This window comes from Elephantulus edwardii, unplaced genomic scaffold, assembly GCF_000299155.1.
Source record: "Elephantulus edwardii isolate Elephantulus edwardi_28Jun2011 unplaced genomic scaffold, EleEdw1.0 scaffold00217, whole genome shotgun sequence".
NCBI classification, from domain to species: Eukaryota; Metazoa; Chordata; class Mammalia; order Macroscelidea; family Macroscelididae; genus Elephantulus; species Elephantulus edwardii.
In genome coordinates this window covers 1,074,917-1,092,060 of record NW_006399967.1, presented here as the reverse complement: position 1 = coordinate 1,092,060, position 17,144 = coordinate 1,074,917, and the positions used below count along the sequence as shown (strand labels likewise).

At 54.1% G+C, this 17,144-nt stretch overlaps 1 protein-coding gene across 1 annotated transcript in view; it reads right to left on the bottom strand.

Moving 5' to 3' along the window:
* Window positions 1-527: 527 nt before the first annotated feature.
* Window positions 528-17,144, bottom strand: part of TLE2 (transducin-like enhancer of split 2 (E(sp1) homolog, Drosophila)) — a 33,231-nt gene continuing 16,614 nt past the window's right edge. Inside the window, exons 12-20 of the mRNA XM_006897910.1 lie at window positions 16,290-16,428; window positions 15,387-15,547; window positions 13,806-13,882; window positions 12,865-13,114; window positions 11,931-12,178; window positions 11,339-11,486; window positions 9,351-9,501; window positions 1,363-1,439; window positions 528-635 (exon numbers count right to left, since the gene is read on the bottom strand). Of these exons, the coding sequence (XP_006897972.1) occupies window positions 528-635; window positions 1,363-1,439; window positions 9,351-9,501; window positions 11,339-11,486; window positions 11,931-12,178; window positions 12,865-13,114; window positions 13,806-13,882; window positions 15,387-15,547; window positions 16,290-16,428 (1,359 nt within the window). The remainder of the gene's footprint in view (window positions 636-1,362; window positions 1,440-9,350; window positions 9,502-11,338; window positions 11,487-11,930; window positions 12,179-12,864; window positions 13,115-13,805; window positions 13,883-15,386; window positions 15,548-16,289; window positions 16,429-17,144) is intronic.

Here is a 17,144-nt window from a genome sequence, read left to right as displayed (position 1 = left end):
CCAAACCATACCCAAACCACTGCACATCACAGTGACCTGTGGGACAGAGCAGAGCTGCCCCGTGAGGTTAAACGGTTATAATCTTTGCCGAAGCTGACTGCGTCATCTCTCTCCCACAGAACAGCTGGCTAGGGGGCTCGAGCCACTAACCTTATGACTAGCAGTTAAGCATTTAACCAGTGCACCATCAGGGCGCCTTCCAGCTCACAGCAGTGGCCTTGATGTTTACATGGAGCGTGGATGAACGGCCCACAGGGCTCAGAGGGAAGGTGAAGCAGAGCGAGCGGGACTTCCGCTGTTTCGATGCCCAAGGGAAGTGGTGTCCCACGGCCACCCAGCCCCAGGTCAGAAGGGCAGCTGTGATAAATACATTTATTTCCCCAAAGCCCCCTGCTCACTGGCCCCTACGTCCAGCAGGGAAAGGTAGAGGTCAGCTAAGCAGTAGACAGATCGCACACTCAGGGGTGCGGCTGAGGCAGGGGCAGCAGGGTCTGTCTCCGAAGTCAGAGCAGGGAGAGCAGGGGTTCTCAGTAGACCACCTCATACACCGTGGCCTTCTTGTCCCCTGAGCCCGTCACGATGTACTTGTTGTTCCCGGAGATGTCGCAGCTCAGGACAGAGGAGGACTCCTTGGACTGTGGACAGAGTGGGGAGAGGGAGCGAGAAGGGGGTCAGACGGGCCAGAGCGTACAGAGCCTGATTCCTGGCTGCTGACCACCTGGACTGTTGGGCGGGGAGGACAGGCTAGGGGAGCCCAGATGGTGAGGTAGGACTCTCCTGCAGGGAGAAGGGAAACTTCCCAGAAAAATGCTCCAGAGAAGTCCTTGAGCGTTAAGCCTCAAGGTTTCGTAAAAGTAATAATATTCTTGCTCCGACATTGTTTCCTGGGAAGTTCAGAGAGGGTGAACCAGGTCCAGGCCACACAACTCTACAGAGGGCCAAGGCGCACAGCCGACAGGACACCCCACCGCGGGGTGGACACACTCTCTGTAAAGGGCCTCAAAGCAAATATTCTCGGCTTTGCGGGCCGTATAAGTCTCTGTCAAATATTCTGTGTTGTTTTTCTCAGAACCCTTTAAATATATAAAAGCCACTTCACATCCACTAGGATGGCTGCAAGCAGCCGCAGGCATTACAGAAATGGATGGGTGTGACTGTATGCCAATAAAACTTTATTTACAAAAACAAATCAAGAGCTCCAAGACGCCCTTGGCGGAAGGTGGCCGACACAGGGGGCAGCTGAATGGCAGGGGTTGAGGACCCCTCAGACTGACTGCCTGAGATGGGGGAAGTTCCTTTGTTTCCCCGAGATCCCTGGAATGGGGTGTCCTGTGGAGGCTGGGGAGGTAGTGGATGGGGTACCTGGAAGATGCTGGCTCCATAGGGCGTCCTCCAGGCGTTCAGCAGGTTGTCTTTGCCAGTGCTCACAAACCACCGTCCTGGGGGAGGAGGAAATCGAGGGGGTGAGGAGGGAAGGCGGAGACTGCCACCGATGGGAGCAGGCGGGATCTGGCCTTCCCCCCAAAGACCTGAGGCTCAGCCCTTGACCCCATTTCCCAGACTGTCGAGGTTCCAGAATATTTGTTGTTGTTTGTTGTTATGTGCCATCGAGTTGCCTGCGACTCATAGTGACCCTATGTACAACAGCCCTAAACTCCGCTCTGTCCTGTGCCAATCGCACTGTCTCTGACACTCCCATCCTAATTATCCCAGTCACTGAATCAATCCACCTCATAGAGGGCCTTCCTCTCCTGCTCTGTCCCTCCACCCTCCCAAGCATGATGTCCCTCTCTAAGGACCGGTTTCTCCTCACAACATGTCCAAAGTATGTTAGACGGAGCCTCAGAATCCCTTAACTCAATAACTAGACCAATTCCAAATCTAGACTGAGCCCTAATCTTAACTCTAACCCTAAATCTAACCCTTCCTCAGACCCAAACTTGAGGTGGGGGAACCCCCCCAGAACCATAGGTAAAACGCAGCTCAGTCTACATCTCAGGTAACCAACAAATGGTGTTTTAATACAAGTAACTTCCAGAGATTTCACTATCTATTTTTACTTATAAATATGTCCATGTTTGCACGGGGCACACTCGTACTAGCAATTCCTTTGTTTTCCTAAGTACATAGCCTGTGCAGTAATTGGGAGATATTTATACTTATTTGTTTATAATTTTTTTTCTTGTTGTGTACCATCAAATCGGATCTGATTGGCACAGGAGTAGCCTGTCCCTCCTTCTCCAGAGGAGCGTCTGATGGAGTTGAACCGTGCGCCTTTGGGACTGCAGCGCAGCTTCTTGCCACTAGAGCTCCCTTTACGACATTTTTAAATTGTGGGAAATGTGTGTAAACATCAAAACATGTGCCAATTTCATATTCTTCACACCTGCAATGCACCAGCATCAGCCACGTCTATCAGGTCCGACCGCCACCATTCCTCCGTTTTCCTTGTTTCCTTCACCCGTGACAAGCCCAGCACCCCCCGGGTGACGTTACTGAGTGTTGTCAGGTCAACTGTCACCTGCTGCTGTTAGGTGCCCCTGGATCAACCACGACTCGTCCTGATTCTGTGAACGACAGACCTGAACCTGGCCTGGACTGTGCCAACTTCAGAGTCCCCGCAGTGCCCGCTGCCTCAGTCCATCCTGCAGCGGGTCCTCCTCTCTTTCTCTGACCCTCCCAAGAACTGACCACTCCTGACAGCATGTCCAGCTCGAGGTGTGGGAGACAGCTTCCCCATCCCTGGCTCCAATAAGCAGCCCAGTTACACCTCCTCCAAGGGAAGCTGCTTTGCTCGTGTGACGGCTCATTTCCAAGGCCGTCATTCTCATTCACTGCTCAACTTTCAGATGCACAGGAAGCAATTAAAATAGTAACTCCCTACATGTACACTAGGCACCAGAAGTCAACAGATTCGGAGATGTGTTGCACTGGGAAACTGCAGTCAGGGACCTGCCCAAACTACTGAGGAGCAATGATGTCAGTTTGAGGACTAAGGTGCATTGGATCCAGGCACTGGTCTGTTGAGTCACTGCTATGCGTGTGAGAGCTGGATAATGAATAATGGGGACAGAAGAACTGATGCCTTTGAGTTGTGGTCGAATATACCAAGGACCGACAAAAGAGCAAACAGCTATGACTTGGAGAACAGACAGCCAGAGAAGTGTTCCCTGGAGGCAAAGACGCCAAAGCATCATCTCACACACTTTGGGCATGTTGTTAGGAGAGGCTACTCCTTGACGCTCTGGCCCAGTGGTTAAGAAGCTGCACTGCAATCCCAGAGATATGTGGTTCGAATTCACCAGCTGTTCTGTGGGAGAAGGATGAGCAATCTGCACTCGTGTGATTTAACTGCCTCTGAAAACCCCCCAGAGGGTCGGCTATGGGTTGCTTCTGACTCGACATTACACAACCACAGCAGTTGCCTGGAAAGGTGGAGAGCCACTGGAAGGGAGGAAGACCCTCAACGAGACAGACAGTGACTGCAGCACTGGGCTTGAGTGTTTCAGAGATGATGACAGCACAGGAGAGGACAAGGTTCAGAACTGGGGCTCGCAGGGTCGCTACGAGTCGTACTGGGCTCGACGACACCCAGTAAGAGAACTGCCGATGCCTGGTCCTGCCTATGTCACCAGAACGAGAAACAGGCGCGCGTGAGCCCCTTCTTAGACACTGTGTCAGTCCGCCTCTCGGAGGGTCTTCCTCCTCCCTGCTGGCCCTCCACTTTAGCAAGCACGCTGTCCGTCTCCAGGGCTGGACCTCCTGAGAACACCTCCAAAGGACAGTCCAAGTCTCTCCCTCTCCCCTCCTCAGGAGCCCTCTGAGTGTACTGCTTCTGATAAAGACTGACGCATTTCTTCGGCAGCTTACTGTGGCTTCTGCATTCCTCGGCCAGGACCATCATTCGAGGACGAGAATCCTCCTGTTGTCTCCCTTACTCACTGTCCCACTTTCACATGCGCGGGAAGTGTCTGCAGATGCCAAGCTTGGATCAGGCGTCCTCCGGATGTCATCACGCCTTTAACACTGTAGAGAGGTCTTTTGCAGATATGCCAAATGCAATGTGCCCTCTGATCTCCTGACTGCTGTTTCCAAGGTGCTGACTGAAGGGCCCAGTAGAATGAAGTCCTTGACAATTTAGATATTTTCTCTGTTTAACACCATGTCCATTCGCTGTACAGAGGTGACTTGTGGTTGCTGCAATGGTAAACACCATGACACTGATGTGTCAAGTGTGATGACGGTTACCCACAGTGGACAGTGTTTGGTGGGGCTCCCCAATTAAAACAAGCTTGGAAGCAGGAGTGGCATCCACTTCCATAAATAGCTTGCCTCCGGAAACTCTATGAACGTGGAGAAACTATGAAAGTTATACAAGTGTTCAGGTCTTTCCTTCATAAGGTCGCTCTGAGTCATCTACGACTCGACAGCACTTAACACCACCACGATGTTATTTTTGGTCCTGTGGTGAGGATTTTTGTTTTCTTGATGTTAGACTATAATCCATGTTGAAGGCTGGAGGGTGTGATTTCTCCGGGAAGTGCTTCACTTTCAGTAAGTAAGGTGGTGTCACCTGCATAGAGCAGGCAGGAGGTGAGCCGGCCTCCAATCCTGATGCCACGGCCTCCTTTGTTTGCACAGTCCAGCCTGGCGGAGGACTTGCTCAGAAGACTGAATGAACAGGTACGAGACAGGATGCCACCGTCAGGCACGCCCTTGTTCTTCTGAAGTACAGCCTCTTGGTCCACGTGCAGGTCCTCCATGAGCACAGCTAAGTGTTCTGGGACTCCCATCCTTTGAAAAGTTATCCATAATTTGTTATGACCCACAGAGTCAAGTGTATTTGCACAGTCCATAAAACCCACAGAAACGTGTGTCTGGTATTCTCTGCTTTCAGCCAAGATCCATGTGACATCAGCAGTGACGTCCGTATTTCCATGTCCCCTTCTGAATCAGGCATGTGCTTCTGACAGTACCTGTGCTCCTGAAAGAGTCTCTAAATCATCTTCAGCAAAGATCTGCTTGTGTGTGATATTGGTGAGATTGTTCACTAACTCCCACGTTCTAGTGCATCACCTTTCTCTGGAAAAGGCACAAATATAGACCTCTTCCCGTCAGTCGGCACAGAGTACTTCTTATATTCCGCCCATATGTTCAAACATCTCAGTTCACAGTCTTCCAATTCCTGGCACCTTGTTTTTCACTCAAGCCTTCAGTGAAGCCTGGACTTCTTCCTCCAACACCATCAGTTCTCGCTCACACGTCGCCTCCTGAAATATCCGAGTGCCGACCAATTCTCTGTGGTCCGTGCCTCTGTGAATCCCTTCACTCTCTTTCGACGCGCCCGGCATCGGTCAGTATCTTGGCCCTACTGTCCCTCACCGTCGCACCTTAAGGCTCCGCTTCTTTCCTTCCGTTCTTGCAGCTGAGAAGCGTCAGGCGTGTTCTTCCCTTGGGGTTTTCTAACTCCAGGCCTTGGGACTTTTCAGCGTACAACTCAGCTCTACCTTCTGGAGCTGCCCTTTGAAGCCTGTCCAGCTGCTGGCCATCACTGTTCCTTCCCTCCACTCTGTGTTGCTGTTGGGTTCTACTGAGTTGCCTCTGCTTCTCAGAGACCCCACATCCAACAGAGTGAAAGCCCACCCAGCCCAGCGCCATCCACCCCAGCTCCACTGTGGTCAGGTCCACGGCTGCAGCCACCGGGCCAGTCAATCTGATTGAGGGGGCTTCCTCTCCTTCGAGGACCCTCTATGCTTCCAAGGGCTTGTGTCTCCCGGCAACAGGCCCCAGATGTCTGAGATGAAGTCTCGCATCCTTGCCTCTAAGGAGCACCTGGCAGTCGGTGGTTTGATGTTTAATGATTCCTGCCACCAGCACAATTCACAGGTCTGTCACTTGCTTCTCTATATTCTATAGTAAGTTTCTGAGCCTCCTCAGACATCCATTTTGGTCTTTCTTTCCTGCCTTTTTAATGACCTTTTACTTTCTTCATGTATGATGTCCTTGATGTCCTCCCACAACTCAGCTAGCCTTCAGTCATTAGCATTCACAGCATCCAGTCTCTTCTCGTGATGGTCTTTAAACTTAGGCAGGATATATTCAAGGAGTTATCTGGTTCTCAAGAACTTGTTTTCATTTTCTTCAGCTTCCATCTGAAATTGCATGTGAGCAATTGATACGAAGACCTGTATCAGGCGCACCTTCGTCTCCAGACTGACATCATTGTTCTTCAATACTTTGGAGAGGTCTCTGACAGCAGACTTTCCCAATGCAATACACCTTTTAATTTCCTGGCTGCTGGTGCCAAGAGTGTTGACTGTGGAGCCAAGCAAACTGAAGGTGTTAACAATCTCAATCTCTTCACCATCCATCACGATGCCAATCGGCCCAGTGGTGAGAATCTTTGTTTTCTTGACATTGAGCCTCAATCCACATTGAAGGCTGCAGTCCTTGACCCTCTGCAGCAGGTGCTTCAGGTCCTCCTCAGTTTCAGCAAGCAGGGTTGTGTCATCTGCATAACGCAGATTGTTAATAGATCTTCCACCAATCCTGATGACACGATTCTCCTCACAGAGCCCAGCCTCCCGGATAATCTGTTCTGCATATAGACTGAAAAGGTATGGAGATAGTACACATCCCTGGCATACACCCTTCCCAATTTTGAACCATGCAGTGTTCCCTTGCTCTGGTCTGACAACTGCCTCCTGGTCCAAGTATAGGTTTTGCACAAGCACAATCAAGTGTTCTGGGATTCCCATTCTTCTCAGTCTATAGTGTGTGGACTGTGGTCCACACAGTCAAAGCCTTTGCTTAGTCAATGAAACACAGATAGACATTCCTCTGGTACGTTCTGCTTTCAGCCAAGATCCATTGCAATCACTTGCACATCAGAGAGCTGGACAATGACTAGGGATGATAGAAGGAGAATTGATGCCTTTGAGCTGTGGTGTCAGAGAAGAGTATTGAATATACCATGGACTGCTAGGAGAACAAACAGGTTCATCCCGGAGGGGGTTCAAGTAAACCAGGCTTTTCCTTGGAGGCAAGGATTCTGAGGCTTCGTCTGACATACTCTGGACATGTTGCAAGGTGAGACCAGTCTTTGGAGAGGGACATCATGCTTGGGAGGGTGGAGGGACAGAGCAGGAGAGGGAGACCCTCGATGAGATGGACTGATTCAGTGACTGGGGTAGTGGGGGTAGGTGTGTTGGAGACAGTGCGATTGGCACAGGATAGAAGAGGGTTTAGGGCTGTCGTACATAACGTCACTATGAGTCACAGGCGACTCGACAGCACATAACAACAACAACATGAGCAACTGAAGGTCTGCACCACAGCCAGACCCTGGTCTTGTTCTGACTGACAGCATTGAGTTTCTCCATCACCAAACAGACTCAAGTTGATTCCTGTGTATTCCATCTGGCAAGGTCTCCACATGTAGCCACCGTCTATGTTGCTGGGAAAAGGCGTTTCAGTGATGCCTTGTTGGTCTTGCAAAATTCCATCCTCACTCTGCAGAGGTGTTCCTATCACCTGACCGGTGATTCCCAACTACCATCCTTCCCTTCCACCTGCTCCCGGCAACCAGCAGGAAACCTGGCTGCCGTATCCTCTCCTAGGCTTTAAGTGCTTTCGCGAGCTGTTGCTGAGAAATCACATTGATTTCCACTCACAGTGGCCTCACGTGACGGAGCAGAACTGCCCACAAGTTTACTCGTGCTGGGAGCAGAACACCAGGTCATTCTGTTCAAGGGCTGTGGGGGTGGGGTAGGGTGGGTGGCTTCGAACCACCAACCTTCCCGTTAGACACTCAACACCTAACTGTCGCAGCACCAGGACCCTTGTAAAGTATGCCTTGTACCAGATGCTCCGCCGGAGAAGGAGGAGCAACCTTCTCTTGTGCCAGTCGGAACCGATTCGATGGTAAACAACAACGGGGGAAAATTAAGTATGCCTCGTGGTATAATTCAGACAAACTTGTATTAAAAATTACTGGTTTTAGGGAGCTCTGGTGGCCAAGTGGCAAGAAGCTGCACTGCAGTTCTGAAGGTATGTGATTCGAATCCACCAGATGATCTGCGAGAGAAGGAGGGGCAATCGCCTCCTGTGACAGTCGGCTCTGATTCGACGGCACACAAGTAAAAAAATACATGAAAAAAGAAATAATGGTTTTAAAATCATGAGGTCACTGAGTTTGGTGGGCGGAGAGAGGAGGCGAAGGAATTAGGAAAGGTCCAGTGGGGCCCTGAAAAGATGGGGTAATGGTGGGAACAGATCAATGGTGATTCATTTTATAAAACACAGTGTATGAAAATGATTATATGAAACACAGTGTATATGAATTTCATATGCAAACCAATATAAAATAAAATTATTTAAAAATTACTTGGTTTAAAAAATATGTCAGAACATCTCACACAATACTTGGGACATACTTGTACTAATAAATTCTTTAGCCCTGGTGTACAAGTTGCTGTACAGTGGTAACTTGTGGTTGCTGTGAGGCTGAACACTGTGACACTGATGTGTCAGATGCGTTAATGGTTGGCTACCCAATGCGGACAGAGAGTGGGGTGGAGCTTCCCGAATAAAACAAGTTTGGAAGGAGGAGTGGTGTCCACTTCCGTAATAGCTTGTCTCCGGAAACCCTATGGACCTGGAGAGAGGATGAAAGGCACCCAAGCGTCGAGGACTCTCCTTCACAGGGTCACTATGAGTCACCTGCGACTCAACGGCACTTAACAACAACGACGCACCATCACATCAGAACTGACCCAGTGCTGACCCTCCAGCGGGTTTAAAAAGACAGTCAGTCCCGTGGGAAGGGAGTGCTTGTCTTTTTTATAGCATCCATGCAATATCTGAGATGTTCTTAGTCTATCAAGTTATGGTAGTTTGTTTGTTTAAGTATATGCCACACAATATCTGAGGCATCCTCATTCTAACAATTTATGAAGAATTTAACTCTATCTCCTGCTACACTTGAGGCGTATTTATACTAACAAATAATAAACTTTCTGGCATAAGCACAGTGTATTTGGGACACACGTGTATTGTGCATCATCAGGTCTGAACCGACAGCTGACCCTCCAGCAGGTGGGAGGAGACTGCCCATCATCCTTCTCCCACAGAGCAGCTGGTGGATTCGAACAGAGAGACTTTGGGACAGCAGCTCGACCTCTGCCACCCGGCGTCCCCATGTAGGTGTTCCTCTTGGCCCAAGTCTACCCCACACAATGGCTGGTGCGGACATGCTGCTGTCTGGGGATTCAGTGGCCAGGCCCTGTCCGGCTGTGCGTGGCTCTGCTCAGCCTGTCGCCCGCTCCCCACGCCCCCAGCCCGGGACGCACCGCAGGAGGCGAACTTGAGCGAGAGCACGCAACTCTCATGCAGGTGCAGCTGGTACTTCTCGGGTTTGCGGACGTGCAGGATCTCCACGTTGCTGCTCTCCATGCCCACCGCCAGCCAGTCCTGGTTCGGGCAGTGTCCCAGGGAGAAGATCTGGGGGCGGAGGGGGAGAAGAGGGGTCAAGGCCCCCTCGGGACGTGGCGTGAGGCCCGGAACCGGCAGCGGGAGAAAGGGGGGAGCCCGTGAGCCCCTCTGCAGCCCCCACGGAGAGGCAGCTGGCCTGGGGCCGCGAGCGCAGCAGGCGGCTGCGTGTTCCATCATTAATATTAATCAGAATTACACGGAGCCCCGGGGCCTCGCATCCATTATCCGCTCAGCGCGCAATGGCACTGGAGGGGGGCGGGGGTGGCGGGCAGGGACAGCCACCCCCCTTTAGCAGATGGTGGACGCGGTGCTGCGCCTCGTTCAAGGTCACACTGCAAGTTCGGGGAGCTGGCCTTGTCCTAGCGGCCAGCACTTCTTGTGTTTTCATTCTGAAACACTCAGTGGTCTCACTGCTGCGAGCCCACCCGACTCTGTTGCTCGGTGCCGTCCAGTAGACCCCAACTCAGGGCGACCCCGAGTGTTACTGAGCAGAAGCGCCCCACGGGGGCAGTAACTAACCTGCAGGGAATGCCGAGAGCCAGGCCTTTCTTCCGCTGAGCCCCTGGGCAGGTATGGACTGCCCCTAACCGGCATCAGAAAACCACTTCGCCTCATGGCACCCCACATCTACCAGAGTAGAAGTGTGCTCCCTAGGGTTTTCAGTGGCCGTTTTTTTTTTTTTAAGCAGATTGCCAGGTCTTTCTTCCAGGTACCACCTGGGTAGACTCAAGCCTCCAACCTTTTGCTTATGTGGAACACAACTACCATTTATAGCCCCGGGGGCTCCATCCGGGGCACGTGGAGGAGCGAGTATCCTACTGTGCAAAAATCCCACAAAGTCCACAGCGGGAAACCCAGAGAGTTCAGAAGTCCCGAGAAACTTTTCCTGCTCATACAGGAACTGTTCCCACCTAAAGACAGGGGGCTGGTGGAAGGGAGACACTCAACCATGAGACCCCCAGAAATGTGAATGTCTACCCAGATCTCAGAGACACAGGATGGGCATATCCTGCACCCCCTGACCTCGCCAGCCAAGGAATCATCCAGCTAAAACGAGTAGGGAGGACAAAGGGAGCCTGGGAGTGAACTCTCCCTGGGCTTCATGGTGGGAGTGGGAGTGGGGTAGCTGGAGATGGGTTTTGAAGGCTGAATAGGAGTTTGCCAATTGGAGAAAGGAAAGGGATGCAGCCAGAAGGCTCACTAAGTATCTGGGTCTGGAGATGTGACAGGATGGGGGTGGGGAGTGGGGCCGTGAGACCAGAGCTTAGGTATCTTGAATGGACAGACAGGTTAAGGAGTCTGCACCCTGCTCCCAAGAAAACAGGAGGCAGAATCTGGACCAGGGATGTCTGGAGGTCACATGTCTAAGAGAGCTTTACTCTGTCCAGATTCTCACAGAACCCTCAAGGGGATCTGTGATGCCCAGGACCTATTTTAACCTCCAGCTGCCCCCCAGGCCTAGGTTAGTGGCTCTGTGGTGTAGACGCTCTCCCTTGGTGACACTCATGGGGGGGGGGGCCTGGAGCTGGTAACAGGGTCCAGGGTCTAGGATCTGAGAGGATAAACCAGCTACACAAAGAGAGACAAGAAATGGGGAGATGTCAGCAACAGAGAGCACGGGGAGGATGATCTCAGTAGTCCCACAGCTTACAATGAATCGGAGCCTCCGTGCTTCCGCATGTTAGAGAATTCGAGGGGGAGGCCTGGATATGCCTGGAGTACACAGAGGCTGGACCTGATCCCGCCCTGGTCAGGAAGTGGGGAGGGGGCCCTCAGGAGGAAGAGGAGGGAGCCTGGATGGCTGGGCTGCTTTCCATCCCCTCCCGGCCAGACCCTGAGCCGCCACCTGGGAGCTGAAGTCGTGCTGCTGCAGCTGGCGGCCCTCCCGCAGGTCCCAACAGCGCACCGTGTTGTCCAGGCCGCCCGTCCAGAGCCGGGTGCCGTAATCGGAGATGTCGATGCAGCTGGCTCCATCCGTGTGGCCTTGGAACTGCCTGGAGCGAGAGGGAGGCGGTCCACCCGGGAGCTGGGGAGGCCCGAGGCCCCGCCCCTCCGCACAGGACCCCCCCAGGCCCCGCCCCTCGGCCCAGCACCCCAGGACCCGCCCCTAGTTGAGGCCACGCCCACACGGCGCGCACACCCGGCCAGGGCCCCGCCCTCGATGAGGCCCCGCCCTCGATGAGGCCCCGCCCCAAGGTACACACCCTGTCAGGGCCCCGCCCCCAAGGTACAAACACCGTCGGGGCCCCCGCCCTCTACAAGGCCCCGCCCCTCCACAAAGGCCACGCCCCGATGGCAACGCATCCCAAGCCCCGCCCCCTCTCTGAGGCCCCGCCCCAAAGACAACCGCCCCTCTCGTTGCCCCGCTCCTCGCCGAGGCCACGCCCCAGCGCCACACGAACCATCAGGGCCCCGCCCCTCGCCAAAGCCCCGCCTACCTGACCATGGTCTGGTTCTGCAGGTCCCAGACCACGATGTTACCATCGCTGCAGCACGAGAAGCAGACCTTGGCGTCCGGGCTGACCGCCAGCGCGTAGCAGGCGGGGGCCGAGGAGGTCAGCTCGGCCTTGATGCGGGGCGTGGGTGCCGCCAGGTCCCAGATGGACAAGGTGCTGGCCTCGCCACCCACGATCAGGCTCCGGCCATCCGGCAGCAGCTTGCAGGAGCGAATGTAATTGTCCCGGTTCTGGACCCGTGAGAACAAGACTGAGGGGCTGGCCCCGGGCCACTTATTCTCAAGAGGCCGAGCTGCAAAGTCCTGGTTAACTTGCAACCAGTGTAACCTGTAAACCCCATCGATCTACCTGGGGACTGTAAGCCCCGCCATCGTTAGCCCCCCTCCCCGCCCCATGTTCCTCCTCGCGGACCTGAGGCCCCCGTCCTTGGTTCACCTGTGAGCCTCGCCCTTGGTTTAGCCTCTGGTTGGGCGCAAACACCCCGGGTAGCCTGTAAGCTCTGCCCCTGTAAGCCCACAAATTCCATTCCCACTCCAGCCTTTATTTACTTGTTGGCCTTACTCCATTTGCCCGCAAGCACTTTTTGAACCCCACTTCAAGTAATCCTCAAACTTCATCCCCTTTTACCTGTTAAACTTGCCCCAGGTATACCTCCAGGCTGGCCTTTTTTCTCCCTGAGAGCTCACTTTGTCTTCACGTGATCCCACCCAGTCTACCAAACTCCATCCACCTGTAAGCCCCATTCACCTACCAGCTAGCCCCATCCACTCTGTATAAGCCCCTCCCATCTGGCAGCGAGCCCCGCCCCATCCACCTCCAGCCCCCCATGCCTATAAGGCCACGCCCACAAACCAGCAAATCCTGCAAGTCCCACCCCATCTGTCCATCAGTCTGCGAGGGGTCCCACCGCCCTCACCAGGCAATCAAGCTGGGCCACCGGGGTCTTGGCGCCAGGCTGGCCCACGTCCCACACCTTGACGCAGCCCTTGCCACCCGTGTATACGTGCTGCGTGGAACCGCTGATGGTGACGGCGCAGACCACCTCGCCGTGGGCCAGCGTGTGCAGCTGCCGCGCATGTCGCGGGATGCCCGCGCCCACCAGGGCGTCGGAGGGGAAGGGCACAGGCTGCATCTGTCCGTCTGCGGACACGTGGAAGGAGTAGGCCCTGCACAGAAGGGGCACGGTCAGCTGGGGGCGACCTCACACGGAGGGGGAACTGCGGCCACCCAGCCGGACCCTCCCCCGCTGAGGAAGGGCAGCACAGGACCAGGGGGCGTATGACAGAAGAGGGTAATTCTCTCTATGTGGAGTCGAACCTCCAAGCTTACAATTCACAGCCGCCTGCACTGGCACCACCCGGGACCTCCCTAATGGTACTCCCTAAAACTAAAGCCACTGGGCGCCTTAGAGGCCGGTGCCTAGCACTCAGGGGGACACAGAACTGTCCACGGGCTTCCCAGGTGTAAATCGTCACAGAGGCGGACCAAGTCTCCCTCAGGGCAGCTGTGGGCTTGAACTGGCAACCATTCTGTTAGCAGGTGAGTGTTTGAACACTGCAACACCATGGCGTCTCTATTGGTCTCTCGGGCGGCCCTGGACAGTGTAGGGCACTGAGCAGCATCACTGACCCCCAGAGATTCTGCTCGTAGCACCCTCGCCCCAGGTATGGCAACCCCAATGTCTGCACTGTGCAGTGTTGCCTGGGGAGAACCTGTCACCCTACTGTGCCCCCCTCAGAGAACCACCATATAGACTTTGTTCCTCTTGTACCATTCTCCCCAGAGTCCTCCATCCCCACCCTCAGGGTAAACCTCTGGGATCACCCCTAGGCCACGGCAGCCCCACCCCTCACTCACGGCTTCCCCCCAGGAATGCTGGGCAGAGAGGATGACATGGATGAGCCTCGGAGATGTGGGTGTGATTCAAACGCCATCTGCCAGTTCCAGAAAGGGAGGTGTCACGGGGCAGGTTTCACGCCCATCCTTGTCCTCCTCTGTCCCCAACTGTCATGCCTCCCATTCTGTTCAGCCACTCTCCCTAAGAAAGGGGCTCTGTCCTTCCCTCTGCCTGTGACACAGATGGGGGGCTGGGGGTCGAGGTCCCAAAGTCTCTATGGAAAGAACCCTAAAACCGAGAATGGGAAGGTCCCTGAGAGCGAGTCATCATCTGATCCTCCAGCGGACAAACCGCAGCCCCCAGGCCAAATCCAATCCTCCACCTGCTTTTGTCAATAAAGTTTTATTGACAAACAGGCACAGCCTTCTAAAGGCGGCCCCAGGTCTGGGGACTCATGTTTCCTTTCTTCAAATCCTTCTCATGGGTCACTATATCCAGTCCTCTCGTCGGCATAGTCCTTCCTCTGACAGCTCCAGAATTGTCACTGTCCCTTAAAAATCAGGGCAAACCACCTGTGGAGAAGATGAGCGGGCCCCGTCCTGCCCTGACCTGAGCGGTCAGCTCCGCTTGATGCAGGGACAGCATAGATGGCTCCCCAGTCACAGGTGCTGATCTGTGGTAAGTCTGGGGTGCCCCTGAGACCCTCAGATCATCTTCCCACATGCTTGGACCGAGCCGTCTCCCTTCCCTCTCCTTATTCACTAGTCTTTGTATGTTTTCATTGTTATGTGCCATCGAGTCATCTGCGACTCATAGCGACCCTATGTACAAGAGCCCTAAACGCCGTTCTATCCTGTGCCAACCTCGCCGTCTCCAACACACTCATTCCCATCACTCCACTCACAGATTCCATCCATCTCATCGAGGGTCTTCCTCTTCTGCGCTGTCCCTCCACTCTCCCAAACATGATGTCCCTCTCCAAGGACCAGTCCCTCCTTGCAACATGCCCAAAGTATGTCAGACGAAGCTTCAGAATCCTTGACTCCAAGGAGCATTCTGGCTTCACCCTCTCCAGGACAAATCTGTTTGTTTTCCTAGCAGTCCATGGTATTCTCAACACTCTTCTCCAGCACCACAGCTCAAAGGCATCAATTCTCTTTCTATCCTCCCTATTCACTGTCCAACGCTACGATGTGCAAAGACTACAGCCTGGAGCAGGCACACCTTTCTTTGTTAGGTGCCCTCAAGTTGAGTAAGACTCTCAGTGACCCGATGAACCACAGATCTGAACCGCATTCTGTCCTGAGCCATCATCATCTCTGATACACCTGAGCCCTTTGCTGCAGGCACCGTGTCACCACCTCCCTGGAAGTCTTCCTCTGTCACTGTCCCTTCGCCCTTCCAAGCATGATGTCCCTCCCCAAGGAACAGCCTCTCCGAGCAACACAACAAGTATGAGCTGAAGCTTCACTTCCAAGGAGCACTCGGTCGCACCCTTTCCAGGTCACACTTGTCTGTTCTTTTGCTATTTTTCTGGCCAGTCCCCAGTCCCCAGCCCCTGGACCCTGCTGCCAGCTATTGGGCCCCCACCAAGGACTCACCATGGGAGAGCGTCCATACATGACGGAGCCGCTGACCTGAGGGGACAGGTGGAGGCTGACGTAGGAGCTGGGCACTGACAGATCCCCATTGAGGGTGCTGTGGGAGCCCAGGCTGAAGGACGTGGTGAAGGGGCTGGACAAGGCCAGCGGGCTCCTAAGGGCTGAACAAGGAGAACAAGCATAGGTCTTCAGACACCCCCAGACCCAGATCTTTCCTTTGGGGGTGGATGCAAGCTTCTCGGCCTGTCATTCAAGCTCTCCGTGGACCAGTCCCATACATGCCAGCTCCTGTCACACCTTCACACCTCCAGACCTTTACCAATGCTCTTCCCTCCAGCTGACATGCTTGTCCCTTTTCTTCATCTATTGGTCAACTCCTACTCATCCTTCAAAGCCCAAATCAAATGTCCCTGAATATCTCAGGGACATCTTTGGGCCTTCTACCATCTCTTAGCCTTCCTCATCTTGAATCTTTCCCTCTATCCCAGCCCTGATCACATAAGACTGAGAGGTGTGGGGGCTGGGGTTCCCACTCCCCCTCTGGTTGCAGGGCCACAAGAGAGTAAATAACAAGGAGTGCTATCCGATATTACCAATGGGAAAAGCCAAGCTCATAGAGGCCAGGCCACCTGCCCAAGGTCACACAGCTGGCGTGCTCAAGCCTGGCCACCAGCCTCAAACTAAGTGACTCCAAACCTTATCTTTCCAGCATTTCCCAGTACACTATGTTACAGCCCCCCAAGAAGCCACTTCTCCCACCACCTTGGGCCTCCAGTTTCCCCTCCAGAGACAATGAGGAGGTCCCAAGGAAGCGGCATCTAACTGGGGGTCAAGTCAAGGGTCTGCCCGGACTCCTCCCGCCAGCCTCGACCTTCTACAAACGCTCAGGCTGTGAGCACTCACCAATGGAGTCTGTGGAGGGCGCTGGCTTGGTGGCCAGCTGCCGGAGGGGCGTGGCCGAGCTGGGCCCAGGGGTGGAGGCGTCCTGGGGCGGGGAGGAGTCGCAGGACTTCGAGGCAGGAGTGCTGGCCGGAAGGTCGTTCTGCAGAGAAAGGACAGGACAGAAGTGGGCATGACACCTGGCACCCGGGCCGAGGACTAGTGAAAGCAGCTGGAAGGAAGGAGCAGGCCCACCTGAGGGCCGAGGAGACCAGGGTCCCCAGCCTGGGAGGTGTCTACACAGGTGCTCACTGAAGGTGCTGATGGGGAACAGGCCCCCGGGGAAGCGCGGAGCACACAGCAGAAAGCCAGGTGGGCATCTAGGTGAGGGGGCTGGGAAAAGCTTTACTTACAGGGGGAGATGTGCATGCTAGATTGTGAGAACCCTGTGCACACAAGGTGGACACACACCCATACACTAGCATGCACACAGACACACAGACACACACACACACATCCTAGGAGAACTCGTGTGCATGCAGTGAGATGTGTGGTGTGGACACATGCCTGTATACCAGCGTGCACACACACACACATCCTAGGAGAATTCATGTGCACGTGGGGAGATGTGCAATGTGGACACAGGCCTGTATACCAGCATGCACACACACACATCCTAGAAGAACCCGTGTGTACACACGGCGATGTGCAATGTGGACACATGCCTGTATACCAGTGTACACACACGTCCTAGGAGAATTCATGTGCATGTGGGGCGATGCACAATGTGGACACAGGCCTGTATACCAGCATGCACACACACACGTCCTAGGAGAACCCGTGTGCATGTGGACACAGACATATACCAGTGTGCACACA